We start from the raw sequence: 24,820 nt of genomic DNA, 5'->3' as shown, positions 1-24,820 counted from the left end.
TAAACAATTGTAATCTGTATTTAGTATAGAGTTGGTCTTCTGTGTATAAAGTTAATTGAAAATGAATCTTGGGGCCAGCGCTGTAGCACAGCGGGTTAAAGCCCTGGCCTGAAGCACAAGTATCCCATATGGCCACCAGTTCTAGTCCTGGCTGCTCCTCTTCCTATCCAGCTTTCTGCTATGGCCTGGGAAAGCAGTAGAAGATGGCCCAAGTGTTTGGGCCCCTGGACCCACGTGGGAGGACCGGAGGAAGCTCCTGGCTCTTGGCTTCAGATCAGCTTCAGATCGGTGCAGCTCTGACTGTTGAGGCCATATGGGGAGTGAACCAGTGAATGGAAGACCTCTCTCTGTGTGTCTCTACCTCTCTCTGTAACTGTCTTTCAAATTAATAAAATAAATCTTTAAAAAAAAAGAAAATGAATCTTGATAATGGGACTGGGAATGGGAGACAGAGGAAGAGGAGGGGAGGGAGTGAGGGCAGGAGTGTGGGTATGGTAGGAAGAATCACTATATTCCTAAAGATGTACTCATGAAATTTATATTCATTAAATAAAAGGTTTAAAAAAAGTACTTTCGGGCAAAAATTTTTGAAATCCATGCATAGCTTTTTCATAGTTTTCCGTGAACTTTTTGAAAATCTATCTCAAAGACTGATGGTGTTGTGTGGTTTAGTTGGTGATTCTTTGCTGAAAAAAATGAGGTTCACATGTAATGTCAATTTAAAATTCAAATAACAAACACGTGTGATGCTCTGAATTTTCTTTATTTTCTATTGATTATTTAAACTACTCTACAAACTGCTCTATAACACTGTGTAAGCAACCTGGACAACAGGGTGGGAATTACACTTGGCTATCTTACATCAAAATATTGGGCAAACATTTGTTTTCTTGGAAGATACTTAACTTTATGGAATACTTGTTAGGTGTTGGTATAGTTTAATTCCATATACCACAAGGAGAATTTACCTTAAGCATACAACTCTTTAAACTAAAGAAACACATTTCTTCTGCACTGTTTCAGATGAAATTGTTTTGACAGCTTGAGTCCCTCTCCACAGTTACAGCCTTAAGTTTAAGGCAGATTCGTATGAAGTACACAGTTCCCTTGGATTCCCCATCAAATGATGCCCATGGTTCACGTCCTCACAGGTAGAAGAGAGAGTTGGCTAATTCCAAACTTGGTTCTTTATGAATGCTCTGTGCCACCAGGAAGGTCAGTTTGTGGGCATACTGGCATGGTGCTGGGATACTGATTAAGCCCTGGGGAGGAAGAAGCATTGGTAATAATTAAAGGGAAAATTTGTTCTTCAAAGTGACTTTTTGCTGAATTTTTTAACTGACTGGTTCCAGGTACAAAAGAATATGTTTGTAACTAAACAATAACTAACTCAGTCAACAAAGGCAATCTCATTCACTGGGAACATAAACTCACTGGGCGAGATGGGGTGAGGCCAGCCTGGCTGAATAGTGCTGGGGGCTAGAAGCCATCATACTTATAGCTAATCTAGGTTTCCCGTGGACTCGTCTTCATCTGAGAGGCTCAGAGTAAACATGGGCCTTGGACTTTGACAGCAGCTCTTGGACTAATGTACAGGTGCACAGGGCAGACTCACGCCAGTTAACACTTTCCCACCATCTGTGTTGGCTTCAATGTCCTCAACTGTAATGTGGAAATAATACTCTGATTTTCTCCCAAGGTCCTCTAAGATAATATATATATATATATATATATATATATATATGTATATATATAAAATACAGTACTCTAGAAACCATAAAAATTAATCTATTATATTCATTGTTGCTCTTCTGTTTCTATGGCAGACAGGGTTCCTCCCACTGTGGAATTAGGGAGTCACACACTCATTCCTCCTTTGTGCAAAGTTCAGGTATTATGCTCTGCCTAGGGCTACAAACTGAATTAGGTGACAACTCCTCAGTAGACATCTTGAACTTCCTATTTGCATAAATAAACAGCTCTCACTCACCTGCCAATTGTAGTAGAGGTGGCACATTTTGAATGTAAGTCTCTGCATGTGGTCAGGCTTCAGGCCATTGTCATCATAGATGACATTATAGTATGTGGGATTAACAGTTCCTCGACAGGCTGTCTGGCTGATCAAGTAGAAGTCATACCTGAGGAGGAAGCGGAAGGAAAGTGGGCAAGAAGGCAGACATAGCTAAGTCCCAACCTAAACGGCACGTGATCAATGGATGCTGGTCAAAACTGGGTTTCCCAGTGACACTTGCCATTCACGACGTGTTGCTTCGGAATCCACGACAGTGCCGAGTGGGGGGTTCTGCAGGGTGTGGTTCCTCTCCGTGAAGAACCGCGGCATGCACCTCTTCCTGACCACAACCACTGACAGCCTGGAGCGTTGGGCCAGAGAAACAAACATAATGAGGGATTACTTCTGCTGATCTTCAAAAAGGAAACAAAGAGCAATTCATTGGAAAAAAAAAAAAACATTCTGAAAGAAGAAAATAAAAATTACCCACAATCTCACCTTCCCTGGAGGTCCATGCAATTTTTTACATTAGTAACTGTCCTCATATGTTGTGAAAGTGTGGGAGGCCGAGCTATTTGCATAGCTTTTATCATTTCAACGTAGCAGGGGGAAAACGGTTAATAGGACAATTAACTTCATTTCATACTTCTGAGGGAAGATTTTCCAAAAGTTAATAACCATTAAGACCCGATGTTTGGGGGCCATGAGTAATAATCATGCTATTTTCAGCTTCACTCTTCCTCTTGAAATTATTTCTGGGTAGCAAAGGAAGAACCACAAGTCCCTCTTATCCTCAAATGATCCCTTCTAAATCATACCAACTGATGCCTTAGTGGGAGGGTGGATGGATGGATGGACAGATGCTGGCTGGACCAAAGGGTAAATGGCCAAGTGTTGATGTCGTTGGTAAAGCCAAGGCCAAATCTGAATGTCCTCCATCATGGAAGGAACCCCCCAGGATGCAAGGGTCACTGTGAGGCTCCACATTAAGCATTTACATTATTTTTTAAATGGATTATGCATGCTTTCCATATTAACACTGTTAAATGTTGCTATTATAAAGAAAAGTAACTCCTTAGCACTGTCAGCTGCTAAATTGACTCCTGCAGCCCTCAGTGAACATGCTGGAGCCTTAATACTCAAAACATTCACCAGAGGTCAAGGGCGAGAGAGAGACTGGGGTCTAACAGACTGCACGCAGCTGCAGGCAATCCTGCCACCGAGCTATCTCCCTCCTACCAATTACTGATGGAGGTCCATACTCAGCTCCTCCGTGATCATGGCCAGGACACAATGTCCGATGACAGACAGCAGAGATCTGGGCTCTGCTAGGAAAAAGATGCTTTTCAAATATTTTAAGAAGCCAACTTAAGATTACTGTCCTTTCCATTTTCCATTTCTAGTAATTTTTCACACTTGCCTCCTTGTACAATTACTGGGGGAAAAAATGGTACATTTAGTACTGAAATGCTGAATCTAAAAATGTAACAATGGAACGAGATGTCTGGGGTTGAAAATGAAGTGATTTCCAAATGCAGCTCGGCTCTCATGGTGCTCAGACTCCTTTCAGCACCTCCCATAGACCTGAATGCACAGTAGTGCCTGTAACCGAGGGGCTTAGGCCCTGTGTGTGTATTCGGGACCACAGCCTGTTCTTCACGACTGTTGATGTGTACAAAGCATCTCCATTTGCCAGCAGCCCTGCAGGGTTTCTGCTGCGTGTCAGCTGCTCTGCAGAACACCTGCCTTCCTCTAGGCGCCCCCACCCAAGGCCCCCGAGCCATTTACGTTAGAGCATCCTAACGACACGCCAGTGTAGAGGAAATGTGCCCCAATATACTGGCAGGGTGAGAAACGGAACAAAACTTCAGTGCATAAAAAAAGTAAACAAGGTTTGCACGTCTTGCGTTTAACAGTTACAGCTGAATGTGTAGTTGCTGGGAGTGTAGCAGAAAGAATGATAACTTAATACCTGGTATTTGAGTGGGACTCTGTCACAGTGCTCAGCAGCTGTGGGACTTCATATTCATTAACTGTTTTTAGTTGACCGTCTCCTACACCATCACGGTACACAATCACCCGCGCTGGCAAACTGTGGTTGTACTTGTACCACTTGTTGAGCGCTCCTGCAGAATTCAGTGTTAGTAAGAAAGCAACGACTTGTCCAATGTCAACAAAAAACAACAGTCATATAAATGTCAATGTCTAGCTAGCACTGCTATTTCAGGCCATAGAAAATAAGGTGGTACCTAGTTGGGTTATATTTGCTATTATGTAAGAACAGGTAACTTCAGAGAGCATCCCTTCATCACTGCTTTGAGAAATCATCATGGCTCCTATCACAGACTGTATTCTTCATTTAGCATATCCCCTCAGTATAATTTTAATACCCAAACAATAAATTAAAACTTAATTTCTGCAATACATAAAATGCCTAAAATCAGATTATACTAATTTACTGTCTTCAAGTCTTTACATCCTCTCAAATAGACTACATAAAATTATGTCATTTTCTTCTCTAATGAGAATAAATATGAAAGCAAGAAAATGACTTGGCTGCTCCTCTGCAAACATCCTTAGTCACCCAATTAGATTCTAATTCCCACTGACAATGTCAAGTCTGCAAACATTTCCACCCACTCTAACCAGAAACTGCCTAGCAGCAGAGACTACACAGTAACTCCCACCCTACAGAAACTTTAACAACAACTGATAAAAAAAAAATCAAGTTTTCAAGTGAGGGAAAGTAATAGGACACAACCATTCTATATATATATAACTGCAGGGACATTTACTAAATGTCGAGAAAACACATTTCAGTTTGATAGAAGATAATTACATATGTAAGACCATTACCAACATGTCTCAATGAACTCCCTTTTTAGAAACAAAAATTAAAACCTCCCAAAGTTTACAGGTGGGATGGGAAAATACATATAAGGAGATGGGGGAATTTGCGTAAACCAAACTACTAGGGAACAGCAAAGCCAGACCCTGGGCTGGGGCAAGTGAGGAAGTGGATACCCTTGCTCCATCCTCTCATCGTATCCCATGGCAAACATTTCACTCTTGCTCATCTGCTGTATTCCTCATCTTCTCTCTCTATCCTACATCTTACCAGTTAGCACCCCTACCCCGGGTCCAAAGGCTTTTCTCTTATGTTTAGACATAACACTGCTCTATTATAAGCCAGTTCCTCCTGGATACATTTCTTTGTGCCCTTAAACTGGTTGTCAGGAACCAGCAGCAGCAGACTTTCTCTCCTCCTGGCTTTCTGTTTATCACACACAGATGAATGCAAAGACCAATTAACCTGACTGTAACCCTGAGCCAACGCATAGCTTTGAGAATCTCCAGCTGGGTACCAGTGGACACAGGCAAGCTTGGGAAGTTTGCTTCCACCTATCTGGACTGCTATCTCCATGGAACTTAGGTCTACAGGAACATTCCTTGGAGCCCACCCACACTGTAGTATTTTTAGTACCAGTCATGAAAACTTTCAAGCAATCTGCAACATCAGCTGTTGTCCTCTGAAGGATGCAGCGAGAAAACCACCTAAAGCAAGTGAGAGATGAGAGTAAAGCTCAAATTCAAAATTCCCGCAACAGCATGCACCGATACTGAATTATGAAACAGACTCTATGGGTAAAAATCAATGTTGACGATTTTGTACAAGCTACGTGATCACAATGGCATTTAAAATTCCCTCTCCCCAAAATGACTTTGATGAACGAAATGAAGCACAGTGTTGGCATCAGGTATATCTGAGTTTAAATCCTGGCTAGGAACTCAGCAATGCTGTGGCTTTGCTAAATGAATCTAAACTTCGGTTTCCTCATCTGTATGTACCAAAGAAATTTACAAGAGAGTAAGGTACTACCACTTAGGGTGGTGGTACAAGTTAAATTATATATTACATGTAGAATGCTTGACACAGAGTAACCACTAATAAACAGAAACCACTAGCAATTAGTATAAATAAATGTACTAGTTTAGCAGATCTACTTTTTAAAATATTCAAATACTTCTCAAGCATGTCTGTGACTATTGGTGAGCCTTCTGGACTTAGTATTTTAGCAGGATTAACTTAACTCACACTTCAGAAGCAACTTCTCTTGCTAAATATCATAGACTAAGAGCATTTGGAAAAGCCACGACTTGGTAAATGAGTGCCAACATTTCCACAGCCCTGTAAATATATGTGACAGCGACACAGTGCTGCAGACTCGCAGTGCTGAGTGCCACCAGCAAGATGCTGGAAGAAGGGCTTTTCACTGCATCCCTCCCCTCCACGCAGATGCACAAGTACTGGTTTTGACAACTTCCCCAGGAAAGAGTAACTCTGGGACCCCAGAGTCCAGCGTGGCAAAGAGTCTCAGGCCGCTCACTGCAGTCTAAGATTCTCTTCACTTGTGTCAGCCATTCTGTAGGGCAGTACTGCTCAGTGCAGAGAGAGGAGACCCCTCGGCCCGCTGTTTCTCCCTCAGGGGAAAGTGAGAGACTAGTGAGTGTGTACCTGGCTCCCGTGTCCACGCAGGAGCTTCCCCACAGGGCTGCTTTAGCTCAGCTCACCCGGATCACAGAGCTGAGAGGAGGGAAGAGAGGCTGCACCCCTACAGACTGCTCCAGCAGGAAGTTCACCCATGAGCGTTTATGCAATGGAACCTAAGTTGTTATCAGCTTAACAAACTGGAAGATGTTTTACATAATCTTCACTGTAACCACAAAGCAGAACCTATAGTAGCTACATAAAAGATAAAGATTTAAAGTCATGCCACTACAGAAGATCATCGAATCCCAGAGTAGGACCCCAACAGGGTAACAGAAGAACATAGGACCTCAAAACAGGCAGAAAACAATGAACAAAATGACAAAAGTAATTCCTCACCTATCAATATCTATTTTATACATAAGTGGGTTAAATTTTGCAATCAAGAAACACAGAGTGACAAAATGGATATAAAATAAGACCAAACTTTATGCTGCCTGCAAGGGATTCACTTAGCTTTAAGGACACAATAAGACTAAAGGTAAACAAATGGTAAAAATTATTCCATATAAATGAAAACCAAAATAGAGCAAGCGTGGCTATACTTATAGCAGACAAAACAGACTGCTGTCAAAAACTTACAGAAAACGGGGCCGGCGCCGCGGCTCACTAGGCTAATCCTCCGCCTTGCGGCGCCGGCACCCCGGGTTCTAGTCCCGGTCGAGGCATCGGATTCTATCCCGGTTGCCACTCTTCCAGGCCAGCTCTCTGCTGTGGCCAGGGAGTGCAGTGGAGGATGGCCCAAGTGCTTGGGCCCTGCACCCCATAGGAGACCAGGAGAAGCACCTGGCTCCTGCCATCGGATCAGCGCGGTGCGTTGGTCGCAGCGCGCCAACCGCGGCGGCCATTGGAGGGTGAACCAACCGCAAAGGAAGACCTTTCTCTCTGCCTCTCTCTCTCTCACTGTCCACTCTGCCTGTCAAAAAAAAAAAAAAAAAAAAAAAAAAAAAACAAAAAAAACAAAAAACACCTCACAGAAAACAAAGAAAGTAAGTATAAGCTAGAGGGGTCAATCCATCAAGGGGATAAAGAAACTATAAACTGGACATCTGCACCCAACATCAGAGTACTGAATTAAACAGATCCAAAAGGAAAAACAGCAGCAATATAATAATAATAGGGAATGTCCACACCCCACCTCTAACAGTGAATGGATTCCTAATGGAAAATTGAAAGGAAAAAAAAACATTATAGACTTGACCATATTAGAACAAAAGGATCTAACAGAGTTTTTTTTTAAAAGATAAACAAAACTGGGGCCAGCGCTGTGGCATAGCTGGTAAAGCCGCCACCTGCAGTGCCGGCATTCCATATGGGTGCCAGTTCAAGTTCTGGCTGCTCTATTTCTGATCCAGCTCTCTGCTATGGCCTGGGAAAGCGGTAGAAGATGGCCCAAGTGCTTGGGCCCCTGCACCTGAGTCGGAGACCCAGAAGAAGCTCCTGGCTCCTGGCTTCAGATTGGCACAGCTCCAGCCATTATGGCCACTTGGGAAGTAAACCAGCAAATGGAAGACCTCTATCTCTGCCTCTCATTCTCTCTCTCTGTAACTCTGACTTTCAAATAAATAAAAAAAATCTTTTTTTTTAAAGAAAAGATAAACCCATGTTTCCCATGGGAAGCGGGATACACAGCAGACTCGTAGAATGGCAGATGTCCTAAGCAACACTCTGGCCTCAGAATCAACCCTCAAGGCATTCGGATTTGGCTGAAGAGCCCATGAGAGTATAGTAGGCATGGAAAGCCAAGATATCATGGAAAAAAAAAAAAAAAGACCTAAATGAAAGATCTCTGTGAGTGAGATCCCAGTGGAAAGAACGGGGCCATCAAAGAAGGAGGTACCTTTCTCCGAAGGGAGGAGAGAACTTCCACTTTGACTATGACCCTATCGGAATAAGATTAAAGTCAGCGAACTCTAAAGGCTTCCATAGCCATGGCAACTCATGACTAGAGCCTAGGGAGATTACTGACGCCATGAACAGGAGTGTCAAATTGTTAAGTCAGCAACAGGAGTCACTGTGTACTTACACCCCATGTGGGATCTGTCCTTAATGTGTTGTCTAATGTGAAGTGATGCTATAACTAGTACTGAAACAGTATTTTTATACTTTGTGTTTCTGTGTGGGTACAAACTGATGAGGTCTTCACTAATTATATACTGAATTGATCTTCTGTATATAAAGAGAATTGGAAATGAAAAAAACAACCTGGTGTTAAATTGGAAATGGCATAGAAAATTAATTAATTTTTTTAAAAAAAACTATTATGTAGTATCTCTGTCTTTAATGTGCTGTACATTGTTATTTAATGCTATAATTAGTACTCCAATGGTAGTTTTTTCACTTTGTGTTGCTATATGGGCAAACTGTTGAAATCTTTACCTAATATGTACTAAACTGATCTTCTGTATATAAAGAGAATTGAAAATGAATCTTTATGTGAATGGAAGGGGAAAGGGAGCGGGAGGGGGGAGGGTTGCGGGTGGGAGGGAAGTTGTGGGAGGGGGGAAGCCATTGTAACCCATAAGCTGTACTTTGGAAATTTATATTCATTAAATAAAAGTTAAAAAAAATTAAAAAAAAAGAAAAGATAAACCAAACTGATAGAACTTTAGTTAGGCTAACTACTAAAAAAGAAAGATGATTCAGACAAATAAAATCAGAAATGAAAGAGGAGACATTACAACTTACACCACAGAAATTCAAAGGCTCATACATACTACCATGAGCTATGAATATCCAACAAACAGAATAACCTAAAAGTCAAGAATGAATTCTCAGAAACACTCAACCTATCATGAAGAAATAGAAAAAACTGTTGTCTGTGTATATATGTAATATTTACATATAAAGCAAGTGTGGCAAAATGCTTAAAATTTTTAAATTCATGCATGCTCACTGAACTCCTCCCTGTGCCTTTGTGTGTAACTCTTTCAAATAAATAAATAAATCTTTAGGAAAAAAAGAATTAGTACCAATCCTTCTCAAACTCTTACAAAAATCTGAAGAAAAGGAAATACTTCTGAACTTATTTTATGAGATCAACATAATCTTCATACTGAAGCCAGATAAAAACACTGTAAAAAGAGAAAAACTATGGGTCACATCCCTGAAAAACACAAATAAAAACTATTCTTAACAAAACACTAGCAAACCAATTCAACAGCACACTGAAAGGATCATGCATCATCATCAAGCAGGATTCACATTTCGGATGCAAGGATGGTGCAACACATGTAAATCAACAGAGGTGCTACAGCACATTTACAGAACGAGCAGCAAATTAGATCATTTCATCAGATGCAGGAAAAGCACATGAAAACTTGCAACATCTTTTCACGATAATGACTTTCAACAAATTAGGTACAGAAGACTGTACCTCAACACAGTAAAGGCCACTACTAATATCATACTCAGCAGTGAAAAGGTGTTAAGCTTTTGTTATAAGATATTCAAAGAAGTACTGGTGCATCCTATATGGGCACCAGTTCATGTCCTGACTGCTCCTCTTCCAACCCAGCTCTCTGCTTATGGCCTGGGAAAGCAGTAGAAGATGACACAAGTGTTTGGGCCCCTGCATCCATGTGAGACACCTAGAAGCAGCTCCTGGCTTTGGACTGGCAGAGCTCTGGCCATTGTGGCTATCTGGGGAGTGAATCAGCAGAAGGAAGACCTTTCTCTCTGTTTCTCCCTCTCCCTGTCTGTAACTCTACCTCAAATAGCCACAATGGCCAGAGCTCTGCTAGTCCAAAGCCAGAAGCCAGGAGCTTCTTCTGGGTCTCCCACACGGGTGCACAGGCCCAAGGACTTGAGTCATCTTCTACTATGGCTTTCCTAGGCCATAGCAGAGAGCTGGATTGGAAGTGGAGCAGCTGGGTCTCGAACCAGCGCCGGCGCTTCAGAACAGAGCGTTAACCCACTGTACCACAGTGCCGGCCCCATATATAAAATTAAAAAAAAAAAAAAAAGAGTGCTAGAAGTCCTAACCAGAGCAATTAGGTAAGAAAAAGAAATAAAAGGCATCCAACTTGGAAAGGAAGGAATAAAAGCTATCTGTTGGAAAATAACACCACCTCATATACAGAAAACCCTAAAGACTCCATCAAAACACTTAGTACTAATCACAAGTTCAGTAAACTTACAGTATACAAACCCAACATATAAATATCAGTTGTGTATCTGTACACTAACAATGAACCAGCTTAAAAATACCTCATTTATAATAGCAGAAAGAATTAAATACTTAGCAATAAACTTCATCAAAGAGATAAAATCTGTACACTGAAACCTAGGGAATAGTAATGAAAAATTGATGACACAAATAAATGAAGATACTCCATGTTCATGGAATGGCAGAATTAATATTACCAATATATCCATACTGCCCCAAGTGTCCTTCAAATTCAATGCAGTTTATCAAAATTCCAAAATGATACTTTTTACAAAAAAAAAACAAAAACTGTATGAAGCAATAAAAGGTTCCACGTAGCTAGAGTACTCTCGTGCTAAAAAAAAATCTAGAGGCCTCACATTTCCTAATTTCAAATTATACTGCAATGTGACAGTAATCAAAGCAGACTGTTATCACTTGTATGTGGAATCGTGAAAAAGTAAAAATTCATAGAAACAGAGTGGATGGGTGGTTTCAGGGGTGTGTGGCGGGAATGAGACGTTGGTCAAAGAGTACAAACATTCACTTGTAAGAGAGTGAGTTCTGAACACCTAACATATACCATACGTTGACTATAATTAATTATAATGTATTATAAACTTGAAATTTCTAGAACAGATCTTAAATATTGTCCACAAAAATTCTGTGTGAGGTAATGGATATGTTAATTGGATACATATATGAAAACATATTGTATACCTTAAATATATTATTTTTGCCATTTATATGACAATAATAGAAATAATAGAAAAAAGTTGGGAACTTCCCCCTAAATGGTAATCATTTGAGGAAAACCTAAGGCAGATCCCTATCTCATTCCTTACATCAAAAAAAATTCTAGATGTACAAAGGAGGATAAAGGAAGTCCTCTATCAACTTGATTAATGAAGTGACACATATAGCAGGAATTTCATACAACTTAGAATGAAGCTGTAGGCATACAAGTATGATGCCACTTTCGCTGTTTCCCACACGCCCTAATTTATGCAGACCACACATTTTCTGGAGCACTTCAAATAGCTTACGTCAGGAAGAAGAAAATTTGCAAGCAGCTCCTACAGCTTCAAAATATATCAGTTTGTTACAAATATTGAAACAACTCTAAGAACTACAATTTACAGAGCATTGTAAGCTAATAAAGCAAGATCCCTATTTCTGCCTTTATTTTTAGTAGCAGTGTGAATGACAATCATATCAAGTGACTACAAGCAATAATAGTAACAACAAGCAGCATGTATTGAATATTTACTATGAATGGCAATATCCTAAGCCCCTTACCTTAATGTAATTTCCATAAGTGACTTATGAAATGGCACTATTACAATCCCAATTTTACAGATATCTACAGGGAGGCACCGTGAAGTTAAATAACAGGACCTCAGGGACAGCATATGAGGACATTTCTGGAAATTTAATTCCAAAGCTCAGTGGATCGATCCCACAATGTAAAGTACCAGTACAGTGGCCAGGACAGTACAGACAATCAGAAAACAAATAAAAAAAAAAAAAGAAATTCTACACATTCATCATTTGGGAGAAATGCCTGAATATAAGCAATAATAAATGTAAACAATTAGCTTTTTAATGAGGTGACATATTATCCCAATTTCACCAATCACGTTTTTATACATCAGTGTAATTTATGACCCAAAGATCTGGTGAATGATACAAATTATTCCTTGCTGGTATGTCCTTTAGTTAAACACAAAAGTCTAATTGGAGAATATAATAGGGTAGTTTTGAAGGTACCTGGTGACTTGAGGGTTAACACTGGCCACAAATCCAACCACCGCCATATTCTTGCTGAATGCATCCTTACAGACATCAATACCGACCACCATCAAGGACTTCAACTAGAAAAGTAAAGGTGTCAAGACTTAATGGTATGAAGTACCACTTTCCCCAAAGAATGATCAATACAATGTTTTCCATTGGAGGGTGAACCAACGGCAAAAGGAAGACCTTTCTCTCTCTGTCTCTCTCTCTCTCTCACTGTCCACTCTGCCTGTCAAAAAAAAAATAGTAATAATAATAATTAATAAAAAAAAACTGCTTCTGGCTCCTAAATTAGTTAAACCATGTGCCAGGAAGATCAAGATCCATCTGAGGCTGTTCACTAAACCAGAAACAAGACAGACTCAAGCGACGGAGGGAGGAAAACTGCCTCTACTTTGCTTCAAGAGGCACTGTCATTCAAAACAGCCATCATCCTGTGTGGGGTGAGCAAGGGGCACCAGAGGCCAACGGGATTCTGGGAAGTGACCCCCCGCACGCCCCTCATGTCTAGTCTTGAGGGATCTAAGCAGGAGTTCTACTCCGGTCTTTTCACGTCCCTGAGGAGTCCTCCCTGGCACCTTCAAGGGGCACTGCTGGGGCAACCACGTTCGTCCTGGTTATGGAAACGGGCAGCATTCCCTCAGTTCTCACTCTCCCCACTTCCTCCCGTGGTGGCTACCACTCAGGAAAGAGGGTTTCCTCAGTTCCCTTCACAGTGCAGAAGCTCGGATCCTGGTTCACATCACTTCCCCAGGCTCTGCGGAAACCCCAGCAGGGTGCGATGCGAGCCTTCTCTGAGAGGTAGCACAGAGGCCCAGGAACAAAGATTTCAAAACCGCAGCTGGGGGTGTGGGCGGAGAGCAGCGCTGTGGTGCAGCAGATAGAGCCGCCACCGGTGAGGCTGGTGCAGGGAGCATCAGTATGAGGCCTGGCCGCTCTGCTTCCAATCCAGCTCCCTGGTAATGTGCCGGGGAAGGCAGCAGAATATGGCCCACTTACTGTGAACCAGTGGATAGAAAATCTTCCTGTCACTCTGCCTTTCAAATAAATAAAATAAGCCTTTTAAAAAATTAGCAGCTGAGGCCAGTGAGTGACAGCATCACATATGGGCGCCAGTTCTAGTCCTGGATGCTCCACTTCCGATCCAGCTCCCTGCTATGGCCTGGGAAAGCAATAGAAGATGGCCCAAGTGTTTGGGCCCCTGCACCCACGTGGGAGACCCGGAAGAAGCTCCTGGCTCCTAGCTTTGGATCAGCCCAACTCCGGCCATTGTGGCCATTTGGGGAGTGAACTAGTAGGTGAAAGATTCTCTCTCTCTCTCCTCCCCCCCTCCCCGTACCTCTGTCTCTCAAATAAATAAATCTCTTAAAAAAAATAGCAGCTGGAGCATCCATGGCAAGTCAGATTCTCTCTTTTTCTTTTAAAGGACTGCAATGGCCAGAGCTCAGCTGATCTGAAGCCAGGAGCCAGGAGCTTCTTCCATGTCTCCCACGCGGGTGCAGGGGACCAAGCACTTGGGTCATCTTCCATTACTTTCCCAGGCCACAAGCAGAGAGCTGGATCATGAGAGGAGCAGCTGGGACTCAAATTGGCGCCCATATGGGATGCCAGTGCTGCAGGCAGAGGCTTAGCCTACTATGCCACAGCGCCAGCCCTCAGATTCTCTTTCATGAAACATTAGCAACTTAACTGCAGCCCTTGAGGAGAGGCCACACCTCCCCTTCTTCCGGGCATCCCCACAGCTGCTTGTCTAACCCCAGAGCCCACATCACAGGTCACAGACTCCACCAAGCCACCTGCCACAGAATGCTGGGATCACCTGATACCACCTCCTATTCCAACTCAGAAATCTGACTGCCTGCCTGATAATTAAAAGGAAAAAGGTGCGAGCATCCTCACAGGTATCTCCACGGCCCACAGCTCGCCTCCCAGTTTGCAGGTCATCTGCATGGCAATCTTGGTGGCGATACTCATCATCATGCCCTGTTTATTCAAGGTCCGAGCCAGCACACATTGGCTCGGGACTGGACAGTCTGTGCTCAAATATTTTTTAATGGCGTCGTAATAGTTCTTCTGATTTGAAGGCAGAATGCACATTACCTAAAAGCAAAAAAAGAAAAAAATTAATTTACTAACACTTAGAAGTAGCTTCTTGAAAAACACAAGTATCTGGATTCCCTGTGTTCCCAAGAAGCCAGTGTTCAGAGGAGCACCGTTCTCTGAGGTGGCCTTTCCCCGCCACGGATTCCTCAGCCCCGTTTCTCCAGCCGCTCACTCCGCACAGTCCGACTTCAGTCCGACCGCCTCCCTTGCCTTCTCCTTCCTCCCTGTTCTCCTGATGGGCTTCTGTCAATGTCCCCACAGTGCCTTCCCACTAGCTCTTTCTCTAGCTACTCCCCCAACACACACACACACACACACCCTACACACACAGACACCGCCCCACACACCACCCTCTAGCCCTCATTCCCAGAGGCCCCTCCCCAACACCACCACTCACAGATGAGCTAAGTGGAGAATTAGCTTAAGCTGTTGTGCTTTTCCCAGCAGACACCAGAATAATCAAAATGAAAGAAACTAACTTTTTTTTTCTTTTACTGGTAGTTGAGACAGGGGATATAGGGGGAGGGAAAGTAAGGATTAAAGAAGCTTCAGGTCCTCTGGTCTTTTAAATTTCACCATCTCTCCGCTACTCCTACTTCTTATCAGGTGTCTCCCACACGGAAGGGCTTCTCCTGGCTTCCCTCTCATCTACTTCCTGTATTTAATGCTACACCTTCAAGAGCCCCTGAATTGTAGAAAAGATTAGCATTGTTCAAATTAGCAGAAGAAAGTCATTTTTTTTTAACCTATGGAACTGTTTAGAATCATAGTGTCAAAGATTATAATTATTTATAATTAAGTATATAAAATGGAGAATATTTCCAAACTGTCAGGAAAATTCTTCCTTCCTTCCTTCCATCCTGCAAGTTTGGGGCCAAGGAAGGAAGGTGGCAGAACAGGGCGTGGCCCAAGAAGACTGGGACTGAGAGGAGATGGGAACCAAGTGAGACTGGTTGTATGCCAGGGGATGGAGAAGCAAACCAGTGCATGGAAGGTACAGGAGCCATGTTTCTCACTCTCACACAAGCAAGGTACAAACAGGGAAAGGGGTAATGTTCTCTGTGGTGTTGAATTGAAAATATATATATATATACATATATATATACACATACATCCACACACACAGTTCACATATATGTGTGTATATATACACATGTGTATACACCAGTTCACGTGTGTGTATAAACACACACCACACAAATATTTCCTGGCTTTGCCCATGAGAAAGCCAAGGGGTTGCAACACCCAGGTGGCAAATATGTGCACCAGTACCCACATCTTGGCTTCTAAATGCTACCTGTCACCAAAGGAATCAAGGATTCCAGGAGAGACTCCAAGATGCCAGAAGGTAAGAAGTGTTTCAATGGAGCCGGCGCTGTGGCGCAGTAGGTTAATCCTCTGCCTGCAGCGTCGGCATCCCATATGGGCGCCGGTTCTAGTCCCAGCTGCTCCTCTTCCCATCCAGCTCTCTGCTGTGGACTGGGAAAGCAGTAGGATATGGCCCAAGTCCTTGGGACCCTGCACCCGTGTGGGAGCTGCAGAAGAAGCTCCAGACTCCTGGTCGGTGCAACTCCGGCCACTGCAGCCATTTGGAGAGTGAGCCAGCAATTGGAAGACCTCTCTCTCTGTCTCTCCCTCCACTGTCTGTAACTCTACCTCTCAAATAAAATAATAAATAATTTTTTTAAAAAAAGTGTTTGAACAATGATGGGGCCATCTGAAAAAGACACAGAAGCCAACTTGAATGGCAACATCAGGGACAATCTGAGCATCAAAATAACCAATAATGTGAATGAAATATAGCCAAGAAAAATAGGAGTCCATATAAAAACAATATAAAAAAGAAAGAAAAGTGAGGAGAAGAGAAATCTCTTCCTATGCCACCTAACAAATGAAGAAGCAAGGATGGAATAATTAGAAAACCACCACTTGGCAACCGCAACCGACTGGGGGAGGCTGAGGTCCGGGAGAAGAGAAAAAATTCCAGGAATCACGAATGGTTGAGAGAGTTTTTTAAGAACAAGGATACGTGGAATATTGGAATGTGATCTACTCATGCCTTGCCTCCAAGCAGTCTGCCAAGTCAGATGCACACACATATGTGCACACACACACGTGTGTACACAAAACTGGCAAATGTGGCAAACATGAACATCCCACAGGGCGGTGCAGTGCAGAGCAAATGGCACTGATAAAGGATGAAGGACACAGAAGGCAGGAAGAATTCCGGGGAAACAAGAACTAGTGACCACGAGTGACTGCGCAACGCCTAAACCCTCCAAGAATCCACTGAATTCCTGGGAGGGACGGTGAGTTCCCCCACACTGACAGGATGAGGGGAGAGTCAATTTTCCTAAATTTTAAGCAAAAGATGGCCCCCAAAAGTTTGAAAACATGCAGACATCTGAAAGGCTGATGTAGGATTATTCAAAAATATTAATATTAGAAATATGAAAAGGAAACAAAATACTGATTAAAAGCCTAAGATTAATGTTTGCATGGGTGTTTTGCAATCTACAAACATATCATGGGAGAGCTAGTTCAGGTCCCTTCTTTTTTTTTTTTTTTTTTTTTTGACAGGCAGAGTGGATAGTGAGAGAGAGACAGAGAGAAAGGTCTTCCCTTTTGCCGTTGGTTCACCCTCCAATGGCCGCTGCGGCCGGCGCATAGTACTGATCTGAAGCCAGGAGCCAGGCGCTTCTCCTGGTCTCCCATGCGGGTGCAGGGCCCAAGCACCTGGGCCATCCTCCACTGCCTTCCCGGGCCACAGCAGAGAGCTGGCCTGGAAGAGGGGCAACCGGGACAGAATCCGGTGCCCCAACCGGGACTAGAACCCGGTGTGCCGGCGCCACAAGGCAGAGGATTAGCCTGTTAAGCTACGGCGCCAGCCAAGGTCCCTTCTTTTAAGACTGTAGAAGATACAAAGTAAAAATAAACATTACACTTCAAATAAGGAAATGTATCCTGTACTTACCAACTGAACACCAGGATCAACATGTTGCTGTATAGCTCTAAGGAACGCAGCTGGATTTTCTTGTACTTTTATGCTACATAAAAAGATTAATTTTGAGGCTATATCATTCCCTTAGTAGTACATCATCATCCATTGTTACAAATAATAAAAATGGATTTTTATAATACAAGTAGTTTTAGAAAAAAGCCTTAAAGAAAAATCAAAACTTTTTGAGTCTAAAATTGTTTCTCCCACTACAACATATGCCAAAAACCATTTCATGGTCATATTTACTAGCATAAAAACAGCTTGATGGAAAGGGAAATTTTTGCAAGTTTACAGAATCCTAAAGTTAGTAATTCTGCTGTTCAAAGAGCAGTTGAAAACAAGTTTTGAAACTGCGAATCTCATGGTATCAAGGGTCTGAAATAGAGTTCAAGTTAAACCAGGACAAGATTTCTCTAATATTTAATCTCTCTGGAGATTTTAAAATAAAAGTTCCAGGAATTGGGTTAATGAGATGGAGAAAGTCAACTAATCCTCATGATTCAGACAAAAATATTTATGTTTTCCTTAATGGTGGCTTGTTTGGAGTCTGGAATATCTAGCCTTAAGTCAATCATTTGTCCTGTACTTGTATTATGTTAGGGCCCAGTTGCTGTTAAAAATCTGCCCAGCAGGTGGCAGGACCACTAACCCCGACTGCCCTTGTAACAGAGCTACGACTAAGTGGTCTTTTCCTGTTCAAGTTTCTGCCCTTGGGGCTCAGCTGCTCTTACTGTCCATGCCTCCTAAGGTCAACAGACAAATGGTTCAGGTCAAAGAGGTTATGCACATTAAATTTGGCAAGTACATGGATACTTCATGGGAAACTCAAACGAGTGATTTGTTAGCAGATCTGATAAGAGGAGAATTCTAAATTGTGGTGTAAAATGAGACTTGGGGAATAACCACGGTTCTCAACAATGCTTATACTGCTGATATAATTAATTAGTAACCATGTGTTTGAAGAATAACTTCTCACCTTGCCAATTAGGACATTTGTACCTCCACTATACAAAGAATAAGACGTATCTATTCCTCTTTTCTGGGCATAGCAAGTTTGAAAAAGTGAAGCATGCCCAACTTGATGGCCTTTCTAAAGCAAACAATACTCAATTTTGAATGTGACAGGATAAGTACGGACCTTTTACTAAGCAACTCCTTTAATGCTTCCATCCCCAGCAACTGCTTATAGTATATAACACATAGTAGACACTCAATAAATGTGCAAATGACTTTGGATTGATTAAAAAAAAAGCTATCTAAATGATTAATTCTACTCTGCAATAATGGAATCAGAAAAGTTTATTTTAGATCTGGTTTTATTATTGCTTCCCAGTCTTTTGGCTAAGATCAAGTGTAGATCTGGTTTTACAAGACATTTTAAAGCATAAAATCTATCAAAATATTTCAGGAAATGAAACATACTTGTACACCCTATTTGCTGTTAAGTTTTATGTTAACTAATATAAAAAGAGGGGAAAAAGCTGAGAAGGCGACATATGGACTCACTGATTTACACCCCAACTAGTACTGAAAAGATCTGAGATAATGAAATTACTGCCTACAGAAGACTGTGAAAATGAAGTTTATTATAAAGATCGATGTAAAATATGTTTTAAATTTATAAGAGAATTTAATCATCACAAAACACATCTTTTGGAACAGCAACTACTTTGTTGGCACTTTAAAGGAGCTTTTGTAGTTACATCAGTCATTATTTCTCCCTCAAACCAAACCAAGTGAATACAATAAAAAATGAGTGCACTCTCACATTTTGGGGTAGCCCACACCAAATCCCATGGAACTTCCAACTCTTCTCAAGCAGCTCAGAAAGCTCTCGGTCACGTTTTCCGCCCTGCTACCACACAAAAGCAGCCATTTCTCCAGAGCCTGTGCACTGAGAATCTTGCAAGTTCGTATATCCTTGGACCAATCAGCAGCAGACATGGGTTGACACTGAGAAAAATCACCATGAAAGGATTGAGCCATTTCTTCAGACAGCAATGAAACAGAGCCAGTGTGAGGACAGCCAATAGTTCTCATGACAGACTAGTTAATACAGCTTGTTATTCGGTCTTAAAACACAGGCACAGGCACTGTACGTAGCAGCAGAATCCATGGGAGCTGAGGCCTCTGAGCACCAAGCCGGCTCTGCCAGGTACTGCTGCAGAACCTCGGTTACAAGGTGTCATAGTCTCCTCTATGTGCAGGGAATGGTGTCTGATTTAAGGGCCTCGAAAATTCCCTTCTATCTTTAAGTAAATCTATGGCCCTGATTCTGAACGGCTCAGCTGAACAAGCTGTGTGGTTTGATCTCTTTGTTTTAGGCATCTAGAGATTTCAAACGGGAAATGCTGACTGTTGACGCTCTAGGTCATCACACTGAAACTGACAAGCACTCCAGGGCATGAGGATCAGCCCTGATGCTAGCTGTGTTGTGTTTAGGAGCAAAGACGGGCCAGGATACAGGTACCTTTCTCCCTCCTACAAAGTTTTAAGGAGACTAGCAAAAAGCTCTCTGCACCGAGGAGGGGAAACTTCAGATGTGTCCCCAGCATTCTGCTTGTAACCAAGAACTTGATTAGAATGAAATGTCTTTGCTGTGAGATCTGCTGTTAGGATTATAAGGGAACACAACGCAATCCGATATCTCTTGCTATTCAAACTGCTGTTTTGCGGGCCAACAGCAGGACCATCTCCTGGGAGCTTGTTAGAAATACAGAACCCTGGGCCTCACACACTCAATCAGAATCTGCAAGTTAACAAGTTCCCCAGGTGATTCCTATGCACATCAACATTTAATACGAATTCCAGTCCCTTTGCTTTAGACTTGAACGCCGTGGTGGAAAGAAGCTTAGGAGCCACCGGGCAATGAAAGGTGTCCAGTGCTGGTCTCTCGACACTGCAGCCTGGGCATTTTCTGCCACACTCTGACTTCCGGTCCCAGGTTATCCTTAGGATGCTTAACCAGTAAGTGCCCAGGCCAGGACCTGACGCCAGGCAGTGACCTTAGCCTGGGCATGAAGGGCTGGCCAGCCCTCCATAAATGGTTGTATCTGGAGCCAAGGTTCACTCATGGCCTTTACAGCCAGTGGGAGGGGAGCCACTGCCCTCTCACACAGAATTTCATATTTGCTGTCATCTGACGAGCCGGAAGGAAAGCCAGAGCAGTATGCTGAGGCACACTGTGGGCCTGTGAACCTTTAGCTTACTCCATTCTAGAACCTGGTTTCAAAAAGGTAGAACTGGGGCCGGCACTGTGGTTTCGCAAATAGAGCCACCGCCTGCAACACTGGCATTCCACTCCCTATGGGTGCCGTTTCAAGACCCAGCTGCTCAACTTCCAACTCAGCTCCCTGCTAATGCACCTGGGAAAGCAGTGGAAGATGGCCCAAGTGCTTGGACCCCTGCAGCCACATGGGAGACCTGAATGAAACGCCAGGCTCCTGGTTCCACTCAGCCCAGCCTGTCGTGGCCATTTGGGAAAAGAACCAACGGATGGAAGATGGACCCCTCTCTCTCTCTCTCTCTCTCTCTCTCTCTCTCTTAGTCTCTCCCTCTCTCCTCCTCTCTTTCTCTCCCTCTCCCTCATTGTAACTCTGTCTTTCAAATAAATGAATATTTAAAAGAGAGAAAAAAAAATCAAACTAGAACTGGCCAAGAAGTTGATGACTGCCCACTCCCTCTAGGGGGCGAATTCCCCCCATTTCTCACTGTAAGGCTCCTTCTCCTATGGAGATTAGATTCCATACTAAAACATGCCACCACCACCACCCCCCCCCAAATAAAGTAAATATAACTTCACTTATAGAGATTATGAGATAGATCACTGTCAGGTTCTTTAAGCCCTGGTTCACATGTGAATCTGAAACTCAGCCTCTCTTCACTAGCCTCTATTCTGGTACTTTAGAAAGTTTTGTTTCATTTTTAAAAAATAGTTTTTCCCTCAGCTTCACCAATCAAGTTTTGATAATTTGGATAGACTGTTAGAAAGAGATGGCAGGGGCAGGTGCTGGGGCACAGCAGGTTAAGCGGCCACTTAAGATGCACCCTTTCTGTATCAGAACCTGTGATCAGGTCCTGCCTCCACTTTCAATCCAGCTTCCTGCTAATACACACCTTGGGAAGCTCTAGGTGATGGCTCTAGTACTTGGGTCACTACCACTCACATGGAAGACCAGCCGGAGTCCTGGGCTCCTAGCTTTGGCCTGATCCAGCCCCAGCTGTTGCAGGCATTTGAGGAATAAACCAACAGATGGAAGATCTCTGTCTCTCTCTTTCTCCATCTCTCTCTCTCTCTCTCTCTCTCTGTGTGTGTGTGTGTGTGTATGTGTTTCTCTCTGTCTCTCTGCCTTTTAGATAATTAATGAAAATTAGTAATTTTTAAGAGATTAATTTATTTATTTGAAAGAGATATGGAGAGAGAAGGGGGAGAGAAAAAGAGGGAGAGAGACAGAGAGAGATACCAAGATCTTCCATCTGCTGGTTCACTCCCCAAATGGCCAAAATGGCCAGAGCTGGGCCAATCTGAAGCCAGGAGCCAGGAGCTTCTTCCAGGTCTCCCACCCTAGGTTCAGGGGTCCAAGTATTTGGGACATCCTCTGCTGCTTTCCCAGGTGCATTAGCAGGGACCTGGATCAGAACTGGAGCAACCAGGACTCCAACTGGTGCCCATATAGGATGCAGGTGCTGCAGGCTGTGGTTAAACCTTCTACATCACAGTGCTGGCTCCTGAAATGAGTAATTTTTAAATGGGCAAACAGAGGTGACAAGTAGAAAGATAACACACTATTTTTGCATCAGATAGGTTCATTTCTTCTGAAGCCCAGAAGAAAGTGAAATCTGCCTCTTTAGGTCTCAGAATCTCTCTCTCCCCTAGCACCACGCCTAGGGTGCACGTCTGTGAGTTTCTTCATCTTTATGCTGACTGACCAGCATTGTACTCTGAAAGATCAACAGACACAGCTGACACAGCAACAAAAAAACAACTCTGACGTCAGAAGCACAGTCTATCAGAATCAACCTTCATCAGCTAGAATTTTCTCGAGGAGCTGTGGTTTTGTTTGTGTCTTAAGTCACTTTAACAGTAGTACAACACTCTATAATATCTCGGTGTGTTTTAGTTACAGTGGTTTGAAATTCAGTTTTCTAACTGACCTAAATCATGTCTCTGGATGCCACTGAGTTCACACAAGTAAATCCAGATTGAAAAGGAAATCAGAAGGGACCTGAAGTCTTGGGACAAAGGGAAGGCAGGGACATGATCACAGAGAGACCAAACAACTATTACAAACCCATCAGTCACTCTGGCAAACCATTAGGTTTTCACATATTCAAGTACAGACTTTAAAGGAAAAATAAAACCACAGCACTTACTATGTGATCTTGCAGCAATATTTTTTCTGGAGGTACAACTCGGCCGGTCAGGGACATCTGGCTTCCAAAATGCAGCCCCCAGGTCTCTAACTCAAAACGCGCATCCTTGTTTCTGTGCACAGAGTTGGGTTAAATCACTAAGGTTCTTATTTTCTAAATAACCTCAATCATTAGAGATATAACTTACCGAATTATTCAAGGACTGATTTTTCAGTGTCTTTATAATTCTTGGCTTCTACTTCTATGAATCATTTGTTTCCTTGCTCAAAAGAATCATGGGTAGGGGGCTGGCGCTGAAGTGCCAGCATCCCACATGGGCACCGGTTCAAGACCTGGCTGTTCCCACTTCTGATCCAGCTCTCTGCTATGGCCTGGGAGAGCAGTAGAAGATCACCCAAGTCCTTGGGTCCCTGTGCCTGCATAGGAGACCAGGAAGAAGCTCCTGGCTCCTGCCTTTGGATTGGCACAGCTCCAGCTATTACAGCCAACTGGGGAGTGAACCAGTGGATGGAAGACCTATCTCTCTCTCTCTCTCTCTCTCTCTCTGCCTCTCCTCTTCTCTCTGTGTGTAACTCTTTCAAATAAATAAATAAATGTAAAAAAAAAAAGAATCATGGGCCAGTGATGCCCATTTGGGACATGCAGAGAAGGGAAAAGGTTCCAATGGGGGTGTACTGATTAGAAACATGACCCTCTGAGCCAGAAAGGCCTTGGGGTAAACTCCTAGCTCTATCTGACCTTGACCAAATGATTAAATCCTTTAAAGCCTTGGCTTCTTCACAAACTGTAAGGATAATAAAAGTATCCACTTCATAGGGTTGATAAAAAAATTACATGTGACAATACATGGACAGTGCTTATCACAGGGCCTAAAACATACTATGCCTCAATAAATGTGAGATATTATCATTCCTAATTTAAAAACTTGTCTCTCTCTATCTCTCCCTCTATATATATAACTCTACCTTTCAAGTAAACATATATATATATATATATATGTATGTATGTATGTGTGTTTGTGTGTGTGTACACACATAAAAGGGGCTGGAGTTGTGTATTGTGGTATAGTGGGTTAAGCAGACCCCTGGGATGCCAGCATCCCACATTACTGCTGGTTCTAGTCCTGGAGGATCCACTTCCGATCCAGCTCCCTACTAATGAACGTGAGAAATCAGCAGCAGATGACCCACGTGCTTGGATCCCTTCCAACCCATATGGGAGACCAGGATGGAGTTCCAGGCTCCTGGCTTCAGCCTGGCCCAGCTCCAGCTGTTGCAGTCACTTGGGGAGTAAATTAGCAGATGAAAGATCTCTCTATATATATTTCTTCCCTTTATCCCTATAATTCTGCCTATAAGTAAATCTTCAGAAAAATAAAAATGTGCTAATAAAGAGATATTTCTTTTGGAACCTTTGGGTGTAGAGATGCCTTCTGTAAATATCTGAAAGTTCACTTGGGAGTGAATGAAGGGTGATTTAAAAAGGGGAACAAAGGGATTTAAGCTTCAGAAGATCACAGGCTAGCCAGGGTAGCCGGAAGACTATGTGGGGAATACTAGTATTGGCAGTGACCGTGCCTTAGATTTCTGACTTCATAGGGTTTAATCGCGGTCTGTGTTTTGTCTCATGGGATTGTGACGCAGTCATTCCTACTGAGCCATGAGCTCCTGTGGGCTTCGTCTCTGTCCCCCACACAGCACCCAGACATGCACAGGACGCTGCTGAGAGCCATGCCTTGCTTTGCCTATGACAGCTCTGTCTCTCTCTGCAGGGGACTGCCTCTCCACAACAGATCATTCTTTGTCTATTATGGGTGTGTCTTCACACAAAATGAATTAA

At 42.9% G+C, this 24,820-nt stretch overlaps 1 protein-coding gene across 1 annotated transcript in view; it reads right to left on the bottom strand.

Annotated features, from left to right (window-relative positions):
* Window positions 1-976: 976 nt before the first annotated feature.
* Window positions 977-24,820, bottom strand: part of PIWIL4 (piwi like RNA-mediated gene silencing 4) — a 49,151-nt gene continuing 25,307 nt past the window's right edge. The window contains exons 11-20 of the mRNA XM_062198314.1: window positions 22,982-23,093; window positions 19,377-19,561; window positions 17,582-17,654; window positions 14,404-14,604; window positions 12,478-12,581; window positions 5,496-5,566; window positions 3,985-4,137; window positions 2,253-2,379; window positions 1,991-2,138; window positions 977-1,262 (exon numbers count right to left, since the gene is read on the bottom strand). Of these exons, the coding sequence (XP_062054298.1) occupies window positions 1,146-1,262; window positions 1,991-2,138; window positions 2,253-2,379; window positions 3,985-4,137; window positions 5,496-5,566; window positions 12,478-12,581; window positions 14,404-14,604; window positions 17,582-17,654; window positions 19,377-19,561; window positions 22,982-23,093 (1,291 nt within the window). The 3' untranslated portion in view covers window positions 977-1,145. The remainder of the gene's footprint in view (window positions 1,263-1,990; window positions 2,139-2,252; window positions 2,380-3,984; window positions 4,138-5,495; window positions 5,567-12,477; window positions 12,582-14,403; window positions 14,605-17,581; window positions 17,655-19,376; window positions 19,562-22,981; window positions 23,094-24,820) is intronic.

This window comes from Lepus europaeus, chromosome 7, assembly GCF_033115175.1.
Source record: "Lepus europaeus isolate LE1 chromosome 7, mLepTim1.pri, whole genome shotgun sequence".
Taxonomy (NCBI): domain Eukaryota; kingdom Metazoa; phylum Chordata; class Mammalia; order Lagomorpha; family Leporidae; genus Lepus; species Lepus europaeus.
The sequence above is the reverse complement of the archived record's forward strand: the minus strand, read 5'-3'. Positions and strand labels throughout refer to the sequence as shown.